The sequence below is a fragment of the Lissotriton helveticus genome, chromosome 1_1 (genome assembly GCF_964261635.1).
Source record: "Lissotriton helveticus chromosome 1_1, aLisHel1.1, whole genome shotgun sequence".
Taxonomy (NCBI): Eukaryota; Metazoa; Chordata; class Amphibia; order Caudata; family Salamandridae; genus Lissotriton; species Lissotriton helveticus.
Genome location: NC_136057.1, coordinates 1,768,877,768 through 1,768,896,077, shown reverse-complemented (window position 1 = coordinate 1,768,896,077; position 18,310 = coordinate 1,768,877,768). Strand labels below are relative to the sequence as shown.

Genomic DNA, 18,310 nt, shown 5'->3' with positions numbered 1-18,310 from the left:
CCACTAAGATTTCAGGAGCAACAGTTTTGTAAGCTCGTAATATATCAAGCAGATATAAGACTTCACGCTGACTGACCTTCATTGAGGGGAAAAAGAATGCCCTTCCAAATATAAACAAAGGTATTTTCTTTACCCTTAAATAGCCATTATCGGTGCTGTCAACAATGAACAATATTGTTATTTTCAACAAATTTCTGGACCGGAGTCACCTCACTTTCTATGATCTCGCTTAGGAATAATGAAAACTCTCTATGCATGATAATTAGGGGATGATGTCAATCTGAAAAGCACACTATTGGCCTTAGGATATTGGGAATGCCACTGATTTAGACATTATATAAACAGACAGTCTACATTATTGAACTTAATATAAACCTGCACAATGTATCAGGCACTATGGAAAGTAGCGCTTCTGGCATTGGAAATTCCAGGAACTGGAAAAGTGCCCTTTGTGAAATGATGGCAACTTGTATTGTGTAATAGTGTACAACATATATTTGTGGTTATAGAGGCAACTGGCAAAATGTTCTACTGAGCACTGCGGAAGCTATTAATTTGGACTTGTGTACACTATAGAATCTGGCATTGTATTAAACTCGGCATTAGGTCGATGGCAGTGTGTATTATTTCCTATAATTAGAACTAGGAAAATGCGTTGCTTGGCATTATGAAAATATTCAAATGTGCATAATGGCCAATTAATCCAACTAACAACTATATGCAATACATGTGAAAACGGTATAATATATACTCAATAAAATGTGGCACATTAAAATGGAATTGCCACTTAGACTTTCTTGCTACCTATATATTATAAGAATGTTATATTTTTAAACGCATTGCAATCTGCTACACAAATATCTAAAATTTAAAGTGTAGTCTGTTATACCTTTTTCAGCTCCTCTTCACGTTTCAATGTTTCCACCACATTCTAAAAGTGTAAAGCAAAGGAGAAAAAAAAATGAGTACCCCTAAAATCAACCCAACATGCCCTAATGGTAAAAAGAACAAGAGGAGGCTAAGGAGTGCAAAGTGAGGAAGAGTAATCACTAGTGGTTGCTTTTTGGTACAATCGTTTGATAGGTAAAACATGCCCACGTCCAGAATGCCTGAACCATGGTATCAACAACAAACATTAAGCTTTTCGAAATGTGTCAAATATAAATGCACTTCAGCAGAAACATTGAAAACTGTTTAATGTAAAAATCAATTTTCAATGTTATAGGGGCGTCAAAAAACACCCTCTACTCATATTTTCTGGCATCACCTCCATAGATCTATATGACTAATATCCTTCTGCCAAGGCCAACCGTTCCAGATTCCCTCTATGTCCTCGTCTTGTCTTCAAACTCTCATTCTAAGGCTATTCTCTACTTTTCTTATCAATATAAAACAGTTAAAAATTATGTTCTTGGCACAATAATGTTTATTTTCATAGACACTTTATAGCAGTCATAACAATTCTTTCGCAAATATTTGCACACAAACCATTCATATTACTGTTACTTTCATGCTTCTGCAACTCAAGGCATGTATTTGTTTATCTGCACTTAATTTCAAAGTTTGCTCACATGTTCTTTAAATATGACGCCTTTTGTACCATTGCTATACTTCCAAAATATGAATATAAATATTTGAAATGAAAAACAAAATGCAGAACAGAAATACGCCTAGAGCAACAAACTCGAGAAGAAGCTGGTAAATATTATGCAAAACCCTGTGTCAAAAAAGTGTGACATCGACGTGATGTCATGTGTACGTGTGAATTATGTCTCAGCAGATACTTTATTTTTATTTATGCTTCCAAGATGGTGGATGACTGTCTCGTTGCATTTTTATTTGTTGGTAGGTACGGACTGCCAGGAACTGCCGGGGCCTCCACAATAGACCAACAAATGCAACAGCGCCAGGGATTAGCAAAGGTGGAGCAGGTACGACAGGTTTGGTAAGAATGAAGGCTGCTGAGCAGCTGGAGCAGCGTGGAAGTAATGGAGAAGCAGCATGGTGGGATAGTAGCAGGGATGGTGTGGTGGAAGCAATAGACTAAGTTGAGAGCAGAAAGAGGTAGGAAACACATGCACTCCCATGGATGCTGGAAGCAAAAGAAATGAATATGCTACTTACCAGTATGCATCTGTTCTTGGCATGTAGGGCTGCTAACATTCATATCTTAGCATTAGATCGCCGCCTAGTGTTGGGCTCGGATGATCGCACATTGTTGGCCTGGAAGAGTCTTCGAAGTATCCTGAGATAGGTGGCTCCTCCCCTGGACTACAGTGCGCATGGGCATCGGCTCCATCCCCAGATTGTTTTTCGCCATTGTGGCAGAAGATGGAGTGAAAAGTGTAAAGGATGTCCATGCTAATGAATAAATACAATAGTATATCTGCAGCTGCGACAGGCACCGGGGAGGAGGGCGGGCGATATGAATGTTAGCAGCCCTACATGCCAAGAACAGATGCATACTGGTAAGTAGCATATTCAGTTCGAGGCATGTGGGCTGCTAAATTCATATCTTAGCATAGAATACATAGCAGTCCCTCCATCAGCGGCGGTTGCCCGTGCCAGCTGCAGAAACCTGAAAAAGTGTCTTCAGAACAGCCTGTCCTACAGCAGCTTGCTGCTTGGAATGCACATCAACACAGTAGTGTTTTGTAAAGGTATGTGGTGTAACCCACGTGGCTGCTCTGCAAATATCCTCTAAAGGAATGTTCCCTAGGAAAGCCATGGATGCCCCCAGTTTGCGTGTGGAGTGCGCTCTGGGGGGTATTGTTAAAGTGCGCTTGGCTTTTTGATAACATATCTGGATGCACTTAACAATCCATCTGGCTATCCCTGCTTTGGAAATCGGGTTGCCTTTGTGTTGTGGTGCGAAGGCAACAAAGAGTTGTTTTGTTTTTCTAAAGGGTTTTGTTCTGTCTATGTAGTACATCAACGCCCTCCGTACATCTAAGGTATGGAGCATTCTTTCCGCCACCGTTTGCGGGTTTTGAAAGAATGCTGGTAAGTCAATAGTTTGGTTTAGATGAAACTGTGACACCACCTTCGGAAGGAATTTGGGGTTAGTGCGTAGCACTACCCTATTTGGATGAATTTGAATGAATGGCTCTTGGATTGTGAGCGCCTGCAGCTCACTGACACGCCTCAGAGACGTAATAGCTACAAGGAAAGCTACTTTCCACGTAAGGAACTGGAGTTCACACGAGTGCAGTGGCTCAAATGGTGGTCCCATCAGTCTGGTGAGAACGACATTGAGGTTCCACACCGGAGCTGGCGGTGTTCTTGGGGGAATGACTCGTTTCAGACCTTCAAGGAAGGCTTTAATGGCGGGCACTCTGAAGACAGAGAGGTGCTGCCTGTTCTGGAGATAAGCCGCTATGGCGGATAGATGTATCCGAATGGAAGTGTACGCTAGATTGCACTTGTAAAGATGCAACAGATAGCAGATGATGTTGGGGATAGATGCATCTAGCGGGTTGATGTCATTGGCTGTACAGTAAATGACAAAACGCTTCCACTTTGCAGCATAGCATGCTCTAGTAGTTGGTTTCCTCGCCTCCTTGATGATGTTCATGCATTCCGGAGGTAGGTTAAGGTATCCAAACTCTAGGACTTCAGGAGCCAGATCGCCAGGTTGAGCTGTTGCGGATCTGGATGCTGAATTTCTCCATGGTTCTGCGTCAAAAGACTGGGCGTGAGGCGCAGTCTTTGATGCGGCACCACTGAGAGTTCGAGGAACGTGGTGTACCAAGCCTGGCGCGCCCACGTTGGAGCAACTAGGATGAGAGTCATCTCGTGCTGCCTTAGCTTTCTTGCGACCAGCGGTATTAGAGGGGCTGGCGGAAAAGCGTACGCAAATTTGCCTGACCAGTTCATCCATATCGCATTCCCCTGCGACTGTGGGTGAGGGAACCTGGCGGCAAAGTGTTGGCATTTTGCGTTCTCTTTTGTGGCAAACAGGTCTATCTCCGAATGACCCCACTGCTGGAAGTACGGGTGGAGGACAGATGGGTGTAACTCCCACTCGTGCATTTGATGGCTGTACCTGCTGAGCAGATCCGCCATCTGATTGTCCTTTCCTGGGAGGTGTTCTGCCATGAGGAAAATGTTCCTCTGAATGGCCCACTTCCACATGCTCTGAGCCAGATGAGACAGCTGTGGCGAGTGGGTGCCTCCCTGCTTTTGAATGTAGTACATCGCGGTCATGTTGTCCGTCCGGACTAGCACGACTTTGTTGCACAGATGTACAATGAAGGACTTGAGCGCCATGAAGATTGCCATCAGTTCCAGATAGTTGATGTGCATCTTCTGTTGCTGCGTCGTCCATAGTCCCTGCACTGTGTAAGTGAGCACATGAGCTCCCCATCCCTGGAGAGATGCGTCCGTTGTCAGGACAATCTGCGGCACAGGCTCTTGGAACAGTCGGCCCTTGCAAAGGTTGTGTGGAGTCCACCAATGCAGAGAGTCGTATGCCCGACTGGTAACCAACACTAGGTCTGTCAATTGCCCACGAGCCTGTGTCCACTGATTCGCTAAGCACTCCTGGAGCGGGCGCATATGTAGCCATGCGTGAGGGACTATGAAGATGCAGGAGGCCATCATGCCTATCAACTGCATGAACACTCTCGCTGGAAGCGAGTGTTGTGGCCTGAACCTTTGGATCAGAGCCTGCATGCTGTCTATCCTGACTTGGTTTGGCTGAGCCATGGCCGTCAGGGTGTTGATCGTCGCACCTAGGAACTGCCGGACATGTGCCGGCTGAAGATGCGATTTTGGGTAGTTCAGGGAGAAACCCAGATCGTGAAGAAGGTGAATTGTAGTCGACATGTCTGCGGCGCACTGTTGCTCTGACTTGGCTTGCACGAGCCAGTCGTCTAGGTAGGGGTAGACATGGATGTTCTGCCTCCTGAGGTGCGCCGCTACTGTCGCCAGACACTTGGTGAACACCCTCGGGGCTGTGGTGACTCCGAAGGGTAGGACCTTGAACTGGTAGTGCCTGCCTTGAATAGTGAACCTGAGGTATTTCCTGTGTGACGGGTGTAGTGGAATGTGGAAATAAGCATCCTTGAGATCTAAGGTTGCTAAGAAGTCTCCCTGGTTTAGCAATGGAAGAATCTGTTGCAGTGTAAGCATGTGGAAATGTTCTGATAGTATGTACAGGTTGAGGGGACGTAGATCTAGAATGGGTCTGAGAGATCCGTCCTTCTTTGGAATAAGGAAGTACAGGGAATGAACCCCTGTGCCTTCCTCTCCCACCGGCACGAGCTCGATTGCTCCCTTTTGCAGCATCACCACTACTTCCTGCTGCAATAAGAGCAAGTGCTCTGCAGACATAGGCCTTTGCCTTGGCGGGATGTTGGGTGGAGTGGACCTCAACTCTAGGCAATAACCATACTGGACTAGTTGTCGCACCCACCTGTCTGTGGTGATGTTTCTCCAGACGGGCAGGAACTGCTGTAGTGTCCCCCCGACAGGTGTTAGGTGGTCGGGGGGCAGTGACAGAGAGTCACTGTTTGCTTGGAGCAGAGGAGCGGGAGCTGTTGTTTCCTCTGCCGCGACCTCTGTTGCTGTTATTTCTGTAACCTCCCTTGTTCTGTTTTGTGAACGAGGATTGTGCCCCACCTTTAGAGAACTGGGATTGTTGACCCATTTGTTCTCTGGTGACTCCACGTGCACCTGAGCGACGAAAATTGCTGCCACGAAACTGTTGTGACTGCAGGGCCCCCATGGACTTAGCAGTTTCTGTGTCCTTCTTTATTTTCTCTAGGGTGGTGTCAACATCTGGACCAAACAGACTATCAGGATTGACTGGCTGATTAAGGATTGTTGTCTGAATATCCGGTTTAAACCCTGAGATGCGGAGCCACGCTTGTCGTCTCAGCATAACGCTAGTGTTGATAGCTCTAGCAGCTGTGTCCGCAGCGTCAAGTGCACACTTGATGGCTGCGTTTGAGATTAGCTTTCCTTCCTCAATGAGCAGTTGGGTGGCTTCTTGGAACTGTGGAGGCAGGTGTTGTACAATCTGTTCTAGGGTGTCGTAGTGCGCCCTATCGTAACGCGCCAAGAGTGCCTGTGTATTGGCGATGCGCCAAAAGTTTGATGCCTGTGCAGCTACTCTTTTGCCCCCTGCCTCTAGCACTTTGGACTCCTTATCCGGGGGAGGAGCTTCACCCGTTGTCTGGGAGTTGGCACGTTTCCTGGCATTGGCGACCACAAGAGAGTCCAGTGGCAATTGTCCCCGGATGTATGCGGGGTCCGCAGGTGCAGGTCTGTACTTTTTTTCAATGCGAGGGTTGACCACTCTCGCTCTTGTAGGCTCCTTAAATATGTCCCCAGCATGCTTGAGGACTCCTTTAAGCATAGGCAGTGTCTTTACTGTCCTTTCAGAGACTGAAAAAGTGTTGAAAAGGAAGTCTTCCTCAACCGGGTCGGCATGCATGTCCACATCATGATTGGCTGCCGCCCTTTCGAGTAGTGCATGAAAACCTGCTGAATCCTCAGTCGGGGATGCACGTGCATTAAAAAGCTGCGGGTCCTGCCCCACACCTTGGGTGTTCTGGTCACCAGTGTCATCATATGAATCCGGTAGTGCATCAGGTTCATTGATAGGGAAATTGTACTGCTTGTCTTCATCATACCCCTCACCCGCAGAGTGTTCTGGGGAGGGAGTAGGGCTCCGTCTCGGAGGAGGCTGGATTGGTTCCGTGAGGCCTGAGGCGTCAAGGGGCACCCTCTTCTTCTTTAGTGGGATGACATAGGAGTCCACTGGCTCCGAAGTGATTTTCCTCTTATAGAGGGTCAGTTTGCCTGTGTCAGCGTCGATGAAATGCTCTGAATCGTCCTCTGATTCGAGTACCCGACGTGGAAGCGGGCCAGTCGGTGAAGAAACCACCTGTTTCGGTGCCGATTTGGTTGAAAATGCTTTCGGCGCCTCCTTCGGCGGCAAAATAAAGAGAAGTTTCCCAGAAGGCTTCGCTGGAGTGTCCTTTTGCGGCTGCGGCGATGGTATCGGAGCCGACGGGGCAAAGGCCTTCTCCCTGATTCTTTGCAGTGATTCGGCTATGGGGGACGCCTCACTCACAGTTTGTTTCGGCGCTGACGAGGATGGTCTGATCTTTCCCTCGGATCCGACGTCCTTGTGGGCCTTGTGCGCTTTGGGCGCGGATCCTGTCTTTACCGCCTCCGATTCCTGTGTTCGGGGCGCAGACTTCTTTCCGTGTGCCTGCGTAGCCTCCTTGGAGCCGACTTTGGCGGGCTTGGACGGCGTCGTAGCCGCTGACCCGTGCCGACCATCTTTTTTGGAGGACCCCTCCTCTGGCGTCGGTTTCGATTTTGCAGCATCGGAATCGACGGACTTCTTCGACTTCTGCGGACCGGAGGTCGACGGAGTCGATGGGGTAGCGGGCACCGTCGTTTTCACCGGCACGGCAGCCATCTTAGGGACACTCGAGTCCTTAAGTTTCGGTTTCGTTTTCGGGTCGGCCATTTTAGGTGTTGTCGATCCCGATGGTTTCGGTTTCGGTTTCGAAACAGTCTGCTCAGCAAGTAAGTCCGTGGCCGGGCCCGAAGGCGGGGCTGTGGCTTGCGGCAACGGGTCTTGGGTAAGGCCGGCAGGCGATCCCGTGTCCCGGTCGGTATCCTCGTAACCTTCGGGGCAGAGCTCGTCCCCCGAGCTGTCTGCCGCGGCCCCATAAATCTCATCGTCGTCTCCTACCTCGTCGACGTATTCAAGGCCTTGACCCGCGACTCCGTCGTCGTCTCCCGGATCCGCCTCGACCTCCGTCTCGGGTGGGGAGATTTGGAGATGATGACCCTGGTCCTCTTCGTCCTGGTCGCCGAAGATGTTCTCCGGATCCGGGGCCGCTTGTTTAGCTTCCATGCGCACCGCGCGCCGAAGCTTGAGAGTCTTCTTTGAGCGGAACTGTGCACACAACTTGCACTTGCCGTCGTCGTGGTCAGGCGAAAGGCATTTGTTACACACGGGGTGTAGATCGATGTGTGGGTACTTGGACCCACAGAGCGGGCAGTACTTAAACGGGCTCCGCTCCATGTCCGAAAAGTTTTGCAGTCGTGTCGCGATGAGAAGGCCTCAAAGTTCCGAGAGCGAAGAAAACTCCGCTTATTCCGGCTCCAAGAGACGGAAGACTCGAGACCGTGCGCAGACAATACCGACGCAAGAAAATCGAGGCCTTTTGGCCGCTAAAAGTTAGTTTTTCTTGGTTCCGACAGTAAGACGTCGAGACCACATCCGAACCCAATGGCGGAAAAAAACAATCTGGGGATGGAGCCGATGCCCATGCGCACTGTAGTCCAGGGGAGGAGCCACCTATCTCAGGATACTTCGAAGACTCTTCCAGGACAACAATGTGCGATCATCCGAGCCCAACACTAGGCGGCGATCTAATGCTAAGATATGAATTTAGCAGCCCACATGCCTCGAACAAGTAGTTCCCCGTTATGGATCTGTTGAATGACACAAGCCTCCCAATCAAAAAGATTGCAAATGAAGCTGTGCTCCAGGGGAGGGACAAACACAGGAGAAGGGATGAAGGCCATCAAATGAGATGCAAAGCAAACCCAGGGAGATGAAGGACAGAGCACAAACTTTTCAGACACTCACCCCCAGTCACAGAACTGGGTTTAATTCCAACATTATTCTTTAGCTCACTTCGCCACCCCAGTTGAGACCCAGCCATATTCAAATCAGACTTGACCCTGTGCCTCATGGGAACAATCCAGTCGGAACTGCCAAGCCAGGTCTTCCCTGGACCAGAAACAAGCATCCTGGGGCTAGTTTCGAGGTAACACCCCTCATCATTCAGGCTAATTTAAATCCAGTGGCAAAGTGAGCAAGGGACCCACATCTGGGCATACCCTGCCAACTTAGAGTGAACAAAGCAAACACAAGGAGATGATGGATGGAGCGGGAGAGGAGAGTGTCAGGAGAGATGAGATGGTATCTAGTTCGTCTTCACTTAGTGAAATGGAAGTGGTAGAGACTGATACTGTCAAACTCACAGGAGATTAAGTAATAACGGCAGAAACAAGAATTTATAGACAACATTTCAATGCATAACGAGACCTATTGCATTGCAACTGCTTGTTATTTTAAGTTACCACTCTATGTTGGAACAGTGATCAAAAAGAAAAGAAAATGTGCAAAAGCATTTTCTCAAAGCGAGCGGGGGGGGGGGGATGAAGCAACAGGGGTTGGGCGGAAGGACATGGTGGGGGATGGGGGATCCGGAGGCAACACAGGGAGGGTGAGAGAAGAGGAATAAACATTGGTGGGTTGGAAGGGAGGCATAGGAAACACGAGGGAGGGTACAAGGGAGGCGAAAGCAACACAGGGAGAGAATAGGAAGTAACCAAGAGTTTGGAGAAAGCATCACCCGCGGTGAGGTTGGGGGGAGGAACAATGGTGGAGAGGGGGCGTGGGTGGGGGATGTGGTGTATGTATTACCTCTAATTTTACGGGTTGTTTGGATTTTGCATCCCTTCTCTATTTTATTAGGCTTCTGTATTAATAGTTCGTTCTCTCTAGTATCTATCTTCCTTGAGATTATTAGCCCGTTCCTGTCCAGCTGACTCCACCCTGATCTTTATTTTCCAGGCCAGAGGTGCCTAGTAGTATCTGCTACAATTTTTACTCCACAATTCCCATTCCCGCAGCAGAGTCTCTCTCCAGCCAGTCCAGTGCCAGCAGGGGTCCTGGCCACCTCATTCCAGTTCAACATGGCCTTGTTCCCAGTCCTGGGCTTTTCATCTACAAATCATTACTATCAGGTGTGTTTGTGTAATTACGTTAATGGAAGCAAAACAAGACAACGCCCAGAACGTATTAGCTTGTTACATGACACCTCGACAATTGCAAACTTTGTCAGCGAAGGCATGGAGGGTGGTGGCCAAACCGGGACCAGCCGCATATCCATTCACACTTCTAATAAAGCATCTTCATGAGCATAATCGACTCTGGTGTGTGATGGCAGAAAAGTTTAGAAGAGTTACCTGCACACTGCCAAAAGCGCTGCATTGCCACACCAACGCCAGATAGTCATTTGTATTTCTAATTATAACCTCAGAACTACTGGTACTTGAATGTAATCAATAAATAGGACAGGAGATTTCAGCAGTGTGTCCGTTTTCTTATTCAGCTGCTTGCAATAAAGTGTCCCTCATAGTGTCAGACATGAGGCAAGTAAACACGGACCCTGCACACAGCAATAACACATATACAAAAGAAAATACGATGGCTATGATTAAAATACATAGAGACAAAAACTCCCAGGATGCAGTGAATGCAACATCAAAGGCCAGAGCCCGGGGGCTGGAAAGCTGATGGTCCTGTTAGGGGCCGACTCGACATTCTTTGCGTGCAATGCGCATGCGCGGTTGGCTAGAGGCTAGTTTGTCCCCTACTGGGGCCCGTTGCCGTTGGTGATGAGCGGGTGGCTGGAGGCTAGTTTGTCCCCTCCTGGGGGCCGTCGGCCTTCAGGCTCTGAACTTCTTTGCCAACCAACAGGTGGCTGCCTCTCACAATCATTTCTCCGTCGCCAACCAACAGGTGGCTGCCTCTCACAGTCTTTTTCCTGCTTCCGAAGGCAGCGAGCACATTCCTGTCTCGCGTGCTGTCTCTCGGGGCCCCACGGCTGGCCTCCACTCTCCTGCTTTGGAAGGAGTCGGCCTTCGAGGGTTATTTGTTTTTTCAGAGTTGGCTGAGACACTGTTTTGGTTTCTTTGATTTCAGCTTTTTCAAGATCCCAGATGACAAGTGAAATTCAAAACCAAGTCTGCCTCAGTAACTCTCTTTGGGGAAGAAAATCGACTCTGTCTGCTGTTGGAGACATGTGTGAGGGTTCTTTGCAGAGATATCACAGGGCTGTGTTCAGACAGCTCAGGTCTAGCCAGCAAAAGAGGGCAGAACAGTAAACAAAGCATAAAAATACACCAAAGTGACGAGACCTGGCACAACGGCAGCCACTATTCACAGGTTTGTGAGACTTTCGCTTACTGACAAGGCCGCCAGTGGTGCGTGTGCGCGCCACAGCGAGCAATCTGTTTTCAATTATTGCGCTCGTGTCTGGGCACGATAATTTAAAACAGATGTCGGCGTGCGGGTAACAGACACCAATAGGCCATGGGCGGAGCAACGTGACCGCCTTTGGCCTATTGCGTGCTGTCTTTCTAAAAAAGACTACCGCAAACGCCAATATCGTGGACCAAAAGGAATCGCACACGCACAAGCGTGTGCGATTCCAGGGTCCGTTTTGGAACCCTCCACAAAAAGTCTCTTGCCTGCGCGACAGTGCTGCGCACTGCATCGCTAGGTGCGAGCCCTAATAAAAACTGGCCATTTTGGGTGCAGAAGCAGAAACATGCTCATCTTGCATTTGAGAAACTTCAGCAACTGGTTAGAGAATTAAAAAGTGGATTCAAAACAAAAGAACTTGTGAGTCAGAAAACATAAGGTGGTTTGTAAATTACTTAATTAATAAATCAAAATTCCAAAACATTGAAAGACAGTCTCACAGATTACTAGAGCAATTTAGAAAATGGGACGACCTGATAAATTATCAGAAAAGAATGGATGGTAACATCTGATAAGCAAGTGCTGTAAAAGAGTAAAACGAAGAACAGTGTGAGTGATTCTGGATGTGAAGTGTTGGTTGAGGGAGGAGCCTGTGTACATGGACCTTGATCAGGAGTGATCTTTATACATTTCCCAAAAATGTGCTGAAGCTGAGAAAGGATTCCAAGTAGCAGCATACAGAGTTCGAAAGGATTGTGACCATATCAAATGCGTTTTGGACATATCTGGATATTTTATTTTCAATTGTTGTGCCTTGAGATTTGTGGACTGAATGCAAGACAATATTACAGTGGCCAGCAGAAAAACCACTGAGTCAAGTCCCTCAAAATAAGCCTTTCCAAATTGTTATGGAGATATACAATGATGTTATTGAGCATTGGAAAACAAAGGTTCTCCAGAAATAAGCAAATTGGTCAAGATCATGAAAATGACACAAGAATCAGGCGAATCAGTGCATGCATATAATGAAAAACTGAAGCAGATTTGTAAACAGTATAGTGGAACTGAATACCCCACGAAAGAAAGGGTTTCTGGATTTGTTTCTGCTTTTGCTTTGGGATGGCATTCGGAAATTAGTTTGCACATTCAGCAAGGTATGTCGAGTTGGCAGGCCAAATCATTTGATGAGATTTTGGCTTATGTGAAGTACTGTAGTGAAACTAACAAGAAAACAATGATCGAAAGTCCGGCGCTGGACTGCAAGGTGTTCATGCATAAGGAAATGGTGCTTAATTTGTGCAGGACTGAGGACTTTGCATCTGTGCATATTATTAATGCACAGATGAGGTAAAATTGGTCTCTGGAAATGGGATTGTAAATTTAACCCAAACAAATTTTAGAATAAGTCACAAAGGGTTTCCCAAATGCAGCAGAGTACGAATCAGATGGCATAGAGTGGGATGATATAATTAACTGCCCCAGTTCAACATGACTTAAGTGGAAAACATATTCCTATTGTACTGCCTTGGATTCTGTATGCCTTCAGCTCCACTCATACAACAGAAAATACAAAATAATATGCAGGGTTTCCAACAGTTTCAGATTTCTGCAAAAAAACTTCAGTGATTAATGATAATTGTTCACAATTTGTAGGTAGACTCAAGAGTTCCCATGGGACTGAGTTCAGCAAAAAGACGATGCTCGAGAGGAGAGAAGGATTACAATGCTTGGTGCAGTCCTAGAGATTGACCAGAATAGCCCTTTTGTGGAAGGAGAAGTGAATGGTCATCCAGTGTCATTTTTGATCGACACAGGTGTTACACGCTCTAAGTTTAGATCAGTGTAGCTTTACAACCAGCCCTTCTCGAGCAAAGAAGTCCAAGTTGTAGACATATCAAATAAAAAAAAACGAATAAAATGATAGCTAATGTCCCAGAAAAAAAGCTCAATCATAAATGACCATGAATTCATAATCAGTGATACAAGTCCACTTTTTGTTGGGAAGAGAGATGGTGTTGGTATTTAGACAACAGTCAAGATTCTGTTTTTAAAATAAAATCGCAAGGAGAAAGAATTAAACAGTTCCCAACTCTCACAGAAGAGAAGGCTACGTAGCTAAGACATTTGATTGATTGATTGAAGACTTATTGTGAAAAAGAAGACTAGGGATTTTTCAGGAAAATAAATTGGATTGACAAAAAAGGGCAGAGCCAGTGCAGATCATTATAAAACCAAATTCCGTGTATCCCCACACTCCTCAATAAAAGCTTACCTCTGAAACTGAGGAGGGTATTTTACCTGTTATTAATAAAATGATTTAGCAGGGAATTCTGAAGGAAGTATATATAATTATCTGATCATCAAAATAAAAAAGGTTTACTGGAAAATGGAGGATAGATCAAGACCTGCGAAAAATTAACGATTAAGGATTTTATTAAGGATGGAGGGCTATTGTCGTCAGTAGATTTAAAACTTTTCGTATTGCAAAGCCTTTACAGAGGCTTCCTCAAAGTGATGCGCGGGACTCTGTGTCTGGGGATAATGAATGCATGCAAGCCTTTCTGGTGCTCGGACACCACTTGTGAAGCACCCCTGCTCTAAGAATGCCTAACTGAAAGATTTTTATTTGTCAGTAAAGAGAAGCGTGAGAGCCTTCAGTCCTTACGCATCAGCAATGTCTAAACATTCAGTTTAGACATTGCAGTCTTGTGCACGTACTCAGAATCTTTTGAACAGTAACTTAACTAAGCAGGAGGAAATTACTCTGGCAGCAGAGAACATTTCAATTAAATGCTGCAATACCCCAAATCCTGCAATATTTCTACTATTGCCAAAGGAGGAGCTAATGACGAAATAGATTACAGTGACCACGACTATGTTGAAGTGAAAGATTTGTGTTCTAACCCAAGACCAGATACTCAAGACGTAACAACCATGGGCTGATTTTATTTTATTTGTGGAAGATTCTTGTCTGAAAGATCATTATGGAACTCTTTGAGCAGCATATGCAGTTTGTATAATAACATATAGTGGAAACATCATACTGGTGTAATGTAATTTCAGCATAATTCACAATTACTGTTGTAACAAGAGCCATATACAAAATAAGAAATGGTTTCTGTAGGCAATCATTTTATAGAAGAGGTTGCAGAGTACTGTGCTCTTGCATCCGGTACATTGAGAACAAATGAAAATCAGAACATGGTGAGGTGTTCAAAAGACAAATATGAGGGCTTGATGTCAAGCGACAAGAGTCATATTACCTGATTCCACGTTGTTTTAGATGGCACAATACATTCATGGACCTACCCATATGGGACATGATGGAATGTTGCCAGTCTTTATAAAATATTGGTTCAATACACATTTCAGGAAAGTTGCAGAGACACTATGTCAGAGATGTTTGACCTGTCAATAAGTGAAAACCGATAGGACAAATGGGATGATAAATCACACAGAAAAATCAGAAGGTCCCTTCAGACAAATACAAATATATTTTGTTAAAATTCCCTTGTGTAATGGTTTACAATATATTCTGATTATGGTTGTTTGTTTGTTTAGCAGCTGGGTGGAAGCATATCCATCCAGGAGATGCTCTCACTGCAACCAAGCTTTTATCGAGATATATGATACCTAGATTCGGTTTGCCAAGATCTTTGGAATCCGAACGGGGGCTCAATTTAAAAATTAGGACATGAGAGTTCTTTGTATGGTAATGAAAGTGGAGCAGCAATTCCATTTTTGATTTCATCCAGAAGCATCAGGAATTGTAAAGAGGGCCAATGGTCACATGAGAGCAAAGTTAGCCTAAGTCTGTGTGTCGACAATATTGAAATTGCCAGATGCCCTTTGTAAGAAATTAGTTGCGATGGATGTGAGTCCTTCATAAGTAATGGGTTCAAAATGGTCTCTTTACTGGGAAATGCATACACCTTTGTACAACTTGACTCTCTCAGGGTAGTGAAGCAGAGCAGTCCAAAGCCTACTCAGGGGTGAATGTATGGGCTCGTATTCTCCATGCAACACAACAACACTATAAATCCTGTCCATTCTCTGCTGTATTCCTTTATAAAGGAAAAGTATATAATACACACAACTAAATACTAGGCATTCATTTACAAATGTATAAATCCAGTGGATGAAAGGACCTTTGGTGAACACCCTTATATTACATTTCATTCCTATAGGGCCATGAACCCCACAATCAAAATGCCCAACACCTATACCAGATTTACCATCACTATAGAATGTCGTTCCTTCTTTCTCCCACTACAGGCAGATCCAGATTATCACTGGTACATCCACATACTAGGGATTGACCATCTTCTTTGGCTTAAATTGGTTGGCCAATTAATTTTTAGTGTAGATAGTTTCTGTCTTTTCCTGGTCCTGAAGAATCACGAGTTATTAAACAACACGAGAAACATGTTGACCTTCACTTCTTATTAACGGACACACTAACAGGAGACATTATATCCTGATGAGTGCAGTGTTCACTGTTTTTAATTAGGGCAGGAGACCCCCAGAATAAAGTAATCGAAGCTAGGTACTCCCAACCCTATCTTAATTCACCTACACATCTACACATTTCTGGCCCCACACCCGCACTTCACCCGACGGCTGTTGGATAAAAGATCTCCGATAAAGTGCCCCTTTTAGGTGAGCCCGTTGGGTATTGCACCGCTGACCTAACGATGAGCAGCCCATATGATGAAGCATGACACCTGAGAGGGTGTGTGAGGGCATTAAAATCCAACAAATGGACTCCCAACTGTAGAACGCACTAGGTTCAAGTAGGTCCGAGCCCTTTGTTTTGACTCCTTCCATTCCTTTCTTCTCTCGTACTTTTTGAGGAACAGCATAACACCACTTTGTTGATACCTTGACAGGGGCTCCTGTTTATGCTGGACCTCCCACTTCCTTCTGAGTGGAAAAAGCCCCATCATCCCTCTATTTTGATTGCAAGTTTAAAACTGCACCCACAGGCAATGCAGTGACCTCAAACCTAATGTAATGGGCTTTGGTCTGTTAGCAATGACAGCTGAAGAAAATGTGACTTTTGAAGTGTCACTTTTGAAGTGACACAAATCAGTTTCTTACAAGCATGTATTCAAAGCAGTTCCCATGTCTGACTGTTATCTGACTTTATAATTAGACTTTTGCCTTTGAACTGAAGATCTCCACATTAGACTGCCTGTAATTTCTCTATTTCCCTTGACGTACGGCCTGAGTAGATTTACTGAACTATATTCATACTGATACTGATTTGAATCTGATTAACCAATTACTTTTTGCTTTCTGTAATGATTCTTAATTCTGAATAAACCTTCAAGGTTTTGACTTTGAATATTGTCATGCAAATGTTTTTTTACATTTTTTTATTTTGGTCCAACGCACAGACAACCTTCAGCATAATCATGTTTACCACGCAAAAGCATACCTTGGTCTGTGAAGGAAATTGAACCCAATCTGACCTTTTTCATAGGGGAAACACTAAAACACTAGTATTATGTCCGAAAGCTTGATGAAAATTAAATCCAGGTGAATGTTACATGTGCCTTCTTTGAGATATTAGCAGACCTAATACTACTAACAATAATACCACCTTTGTAAAGCTCACAGCTACCTCAGGCGAGGTGTCCTGGCGCTGGGGGCTGTTGGGAAGATTAAGCAAGCTATAGCCCAGAGTCACAAGGTGCTGAGCTAACCTGACGCCGGCACCGGGGATCGAACCGTGAGCCCCTGTGTTCCGAAGTCAGCCGCCCTTGGCACTGCACCACACCTCTTCCACACATCTTCTACTGAAAGTAGTAAGTCAACTTTGCATTATTTAGAGTACTGTGCCCATTAAAATCGGTTTTATTCCAAATACTGTTTTATTATGAATATTGGAACCCAAAAATTATGCAAATCAAATTATGTTTGAGGTCAAGTTTTTATTGCTGACAGGAGGGCAGCGTGGGAGGCATCTACCCTCTCTGTGTTGCTTACCTTCCCTCCCTCCAAAATATTTTTCAACATGCTTTCCCACTAGCAAGTAAAGTAAATATTAGGATCTCTCAGTGAATTATGCATTTGAAGAGTGCACAGATATGTGTGGTATGTAATAAAAATGGGTCAACTGAAACATGGTCTAGAAATGGGCTACAGATGCTTCTCAGGGTAGCGCCTGTCGGCATATGACAATTGAGACTCCATGTCAGAGTACCCGGTTTATCGAACTGCAAAATCAATTCTTTGTCAAATTTAAATTCTAGGTCCCGAAGGTCTAGAGTACCCTGTAACCTGTCCAGCTTAAGAACAGGCAATCACTGTATTCCTCATCTCTTTGAACGTGGGTCTAGAGATAGTGCTTAGTGTATTCTGCAGATAATGTAGACAGCAGGTCAGGAACACCATCCTCGCAAGTGCAATTAGACCTACTACAGAAATAGGGAGAGTGCTCCCAAACGAGATGGACTTCCGGAGGCTCAGCAGGGCTCACCCATATTACAAAAATTTAGTTTTTCCACGGTATGTGCTCTTAATTCACCTAAATAATGTAACTTATCTACTACATATTGCAGAACTGCATCTGAATGATTGGCTAGTGCGATAGCTACCAACCTACCTAGAAGAAAGGCCACAATCTTGTCTTGATTAATCCGGAGGCTAATCTACGTCTTGAACCGTTCCAATTCCTTGAAATAAACTAAAGTATCATCTACCTATATAGATACTATATACATTGCATTCCCAATCTTGACACCCCAATTCCGTAGCACAATGTCAAGGGGTTCCACAGCTAGGCTGAACAACAAGGGGGGGGGGATGAAAGGCAACCCTGGTGAGCGGCACATACCCATATGCTCGATATTAGACCACCAAATCTCAACCTAGCCGTGGGCTCAGTCTATAATAGCTGCACCCAGCATCTGAAGGTCGGGCCGAATCCCAGCCCTTAATTCAATGTTAAGATAGGCATCGTATTCTCCTGAGTAAGTGAAAATGTTCTCAGACTACTGTGGAATGTTATATTTTAATCCTTTGGTTTGTGCAGCTGGTAAGGGTAACACAATATAACTTCTTAAACAAAATATTCAGCAGACTGCTCAGCTTTACTTAGTTTGACTGCTGTTACTTTCTTCATGTGTCCCCCAACTGTGAAAAATTAGAAAAAGAAGGACCATCTCCAGATAACCAGCACCGAGCAAAAATGAATTTAACAGGGACAACACTGTTCTCCTTACCTCCCTGTTAGAAACTTTCCTCTTCTAAGAACACTCGTGTTATACCTGCTGC

General features: G+C 45.3%; 1 protein-coding gene across 1 annotated transcript in view; it reads right to left on the bottom strand.

Moving 5' to 3' along the window:
• SHFL (shiftless antiviral inhibitor of ribosomal frameshifting) overlaps positions 1-18,310 on the bottom strand; it is a 282,766-nt gene that overhangs the window by 29,347 nt on the left and 235,109 nt on the right. Inside the window, exon 4 of the mRNA XM_078640058.1 lies at positions 890-931. Within this exon, the coding sequence (XP_078496184.1) occupies positions 890-931 (42 nt within the window). The remainder of the gene's footprint in view (positions 1-889; positions 932-18,310) is intronic.